General features: G+C 41.8%; 1 protein-coding gene across 1 annotated transcript; it reads left to right on the top strand.

Annotated features, from left to right (window-relative positions):
* LOC6523797 (lysosomal aspartic protease) lies at window positions 1-1,393 on the top strand. Its single transcript, XM_002099636.3, has one exon. The coding sequence runs from the start codon at window positions 30-32 to the stop codon at window positions 1,254-1,256; it is 1,227 nt and encodes a 408-aa protein (XP_002099672.1). The 5' UTR covers window positions 1-29; the 3' UTR covers window positions 1,257-1,393.
* The last annotated feature ends 802 nt before the right edge of the window (window positions 1,394-2,195 follow it).

Raw genomic sequence — 2,195 nt, 5'->3', positions numbered from 1 at the left:
AGTCGTGTTTGTCGTTTGCCATTGGGAACATGGCAAGTTTTCAATTCAAGATTTTGGCCTTCCTGGCCGGACTTCTAGTTTTGGTTGGCGAGGCTAACTCCGCCATACACCGAATACCCATTCAGAGATCGCCAAACTTCAAGCGCAGCCACAAAAATATTGTGGCAGAAAGGGATTTTGTTCAGCAGAAATACAGTCGCCAGTACTCCGCCAATAGATATCCCACGGAGCACCTATCCAACTTCGATAATTTTCAATATTACGGAAACATTAGCATTGGAACCCCTGCCCAGTACTTTTTGGTACAGTTCGACACCGGTTCCTCTAACCTTTGGGTGCCGGGAAGCTCGTGTAACAGCACAGCGTGTCAGGATCACCAGGTCTTCTACAAAAATCAATCCAGTAGCTATGTGGCCAATGGAACAACCTTCTCCATTCTCTACGGAACTGGCAGTGTTTCTGGTTATCTATCAGTGGACAGTGTAGGCTTTGCTGGCCTGACGGTGCAAAGTCAGACGTTCGGTGAGGTAACCACCGAGCAGGGAACCAACTTCGTAGATGCCTACTTCGATGGAATACTGGGCATGGGATTTCCGTCTCTGGCCGTGGACGGAGTCACCCCCACGTTTCAGAACATGATACAGCAGGGTCTCGTTCAAAGCCCAGTGTTCTCATTTTTCCTGAGGGACAACGGCAGCGTAACCTTCTACGGAGGTGAACTTATTCTGGGCGGTTCTGATTCCTCGCTTTACAGTGGTTATCTCACTTATACGGATGTCATTGAGACTGCATATTGGAAGTTCCAAACGGATTATATCAAAATCGGTACTACTTTTATTAGCACCTTTGCCGCGGCCATTGCGGATACTGGAACATCTCTAATTATAGCTCCGTTATCGCAATATGCTCAGATTTCTCAATTATTTAATGCTAATTCGGAGGGAGTTTTTCAATGCAGTTCCACCACTTCTTACCCGGATCTAATAATCAACATTAACGGCGTGGACTTCAGGATCCCAGCCAAGTATTACATCATCCAGGAAGGATATTACTGTTCGCTGGCCATTCAATCCATTAACCAGGACTTCTGGATCATGGGAGATGTGTTTCTGGGTCGTTTTTACACTGAGTTCGATGTGGGCAATCAAAGGCTGGGATTCGCGCCGGTAAACTCAGCAGTTTCCCTGCGGCAAGTGCATCTGTGGCGCCTCTTGACTTTACTACTGGCTTGTGGAATTTGGAAACTGAGAAATTAGTTAAAATTTTTTTTTTTTTTAAAGTATTTACCAAAATTGAAATTAAAATCTAAAGTATTTATAAATCGAACCATCCCTAAGCCCACCCACTTTGAAATGTACAAAAGAAATTGAAATATATAGATATTCACAACCGATCATGTAGTTTACTTAGTCATGGCTCTTATGACTGGAGAAGTATTTAGATATTTCAATCAAAATGATCTGTAAACAGGAAATCTAGTTATTAACGAAGCTCATCGATAACTGATAATAACAAATATCTGTAACGCAAAGGGATTTAGTTAACCCGCGGTCCAGAACTTACTTAATTGAGTTGCAATTGAGCTGGGCAGTTGGAAGAGATTCTTTTGGCCAAAGCAATGTTTTTTAGCTCCTTGCGAGTAGCATTCATCGGAAATTGTGCGGACCTAATTGGTCTGTTGTGTGATTTATTGTGAAAAAAATGCAGAGCGCTCTGTAAAAACAACTCCTTCCGAAATTGGAACTCAAACTCAATGTGAAGTGGAACCCATTGAGCGCATTATTTATGTGATGTTATTTTTTGTGCTTTAACCAAGGATTAGGACTCGCTTCTCCCACACGAAACGCAGCCGGTGGTCGATTCCCATCTAGATCACGACCAAGTGCACTGGGCAAACATTAAGATACAAATATCTGACGGTGCATTGTTTCTTTTCCTTATTAGATAAAACAGGCAGTAATTTAATTTCTGATAGGTTATAAAATATTACAGAGTGGTTTCCTATGTTTATGTCTTTGTTCAGTAATTTAAAAAACTAACTGTTTTCACCAGATGTGAACTTTGAATTAAGAATCCATAGTGAGCATTTTTCGGCAGAGTGTATACCAAGATCATTCTCTAATGAGCCACATCGGGCTTATAATTTATTGACCCAACCATTGCATCATTGGCCCAAGCTCATCAAATAACAATAA

This window comes from Drosophila yakuba, chromosome X (assembly GCF_016746365.2).
Source record: "Drosophila yakuba strain Tai18E2 chromosome X, Prin_Dyak_Tai18E2_2.1, whole genome shotgun sequence".
Taxonomy (NCBI): domain Eukaryota; kingdom Metazoa; phylum Arthropoda; class Insecta; order Diptera; family Drosophilidae; genus Drosophila; species Drosophila yakuba.
This window is presented reverse-complemented; position numbering and strand designations above follow the sequence as displayed.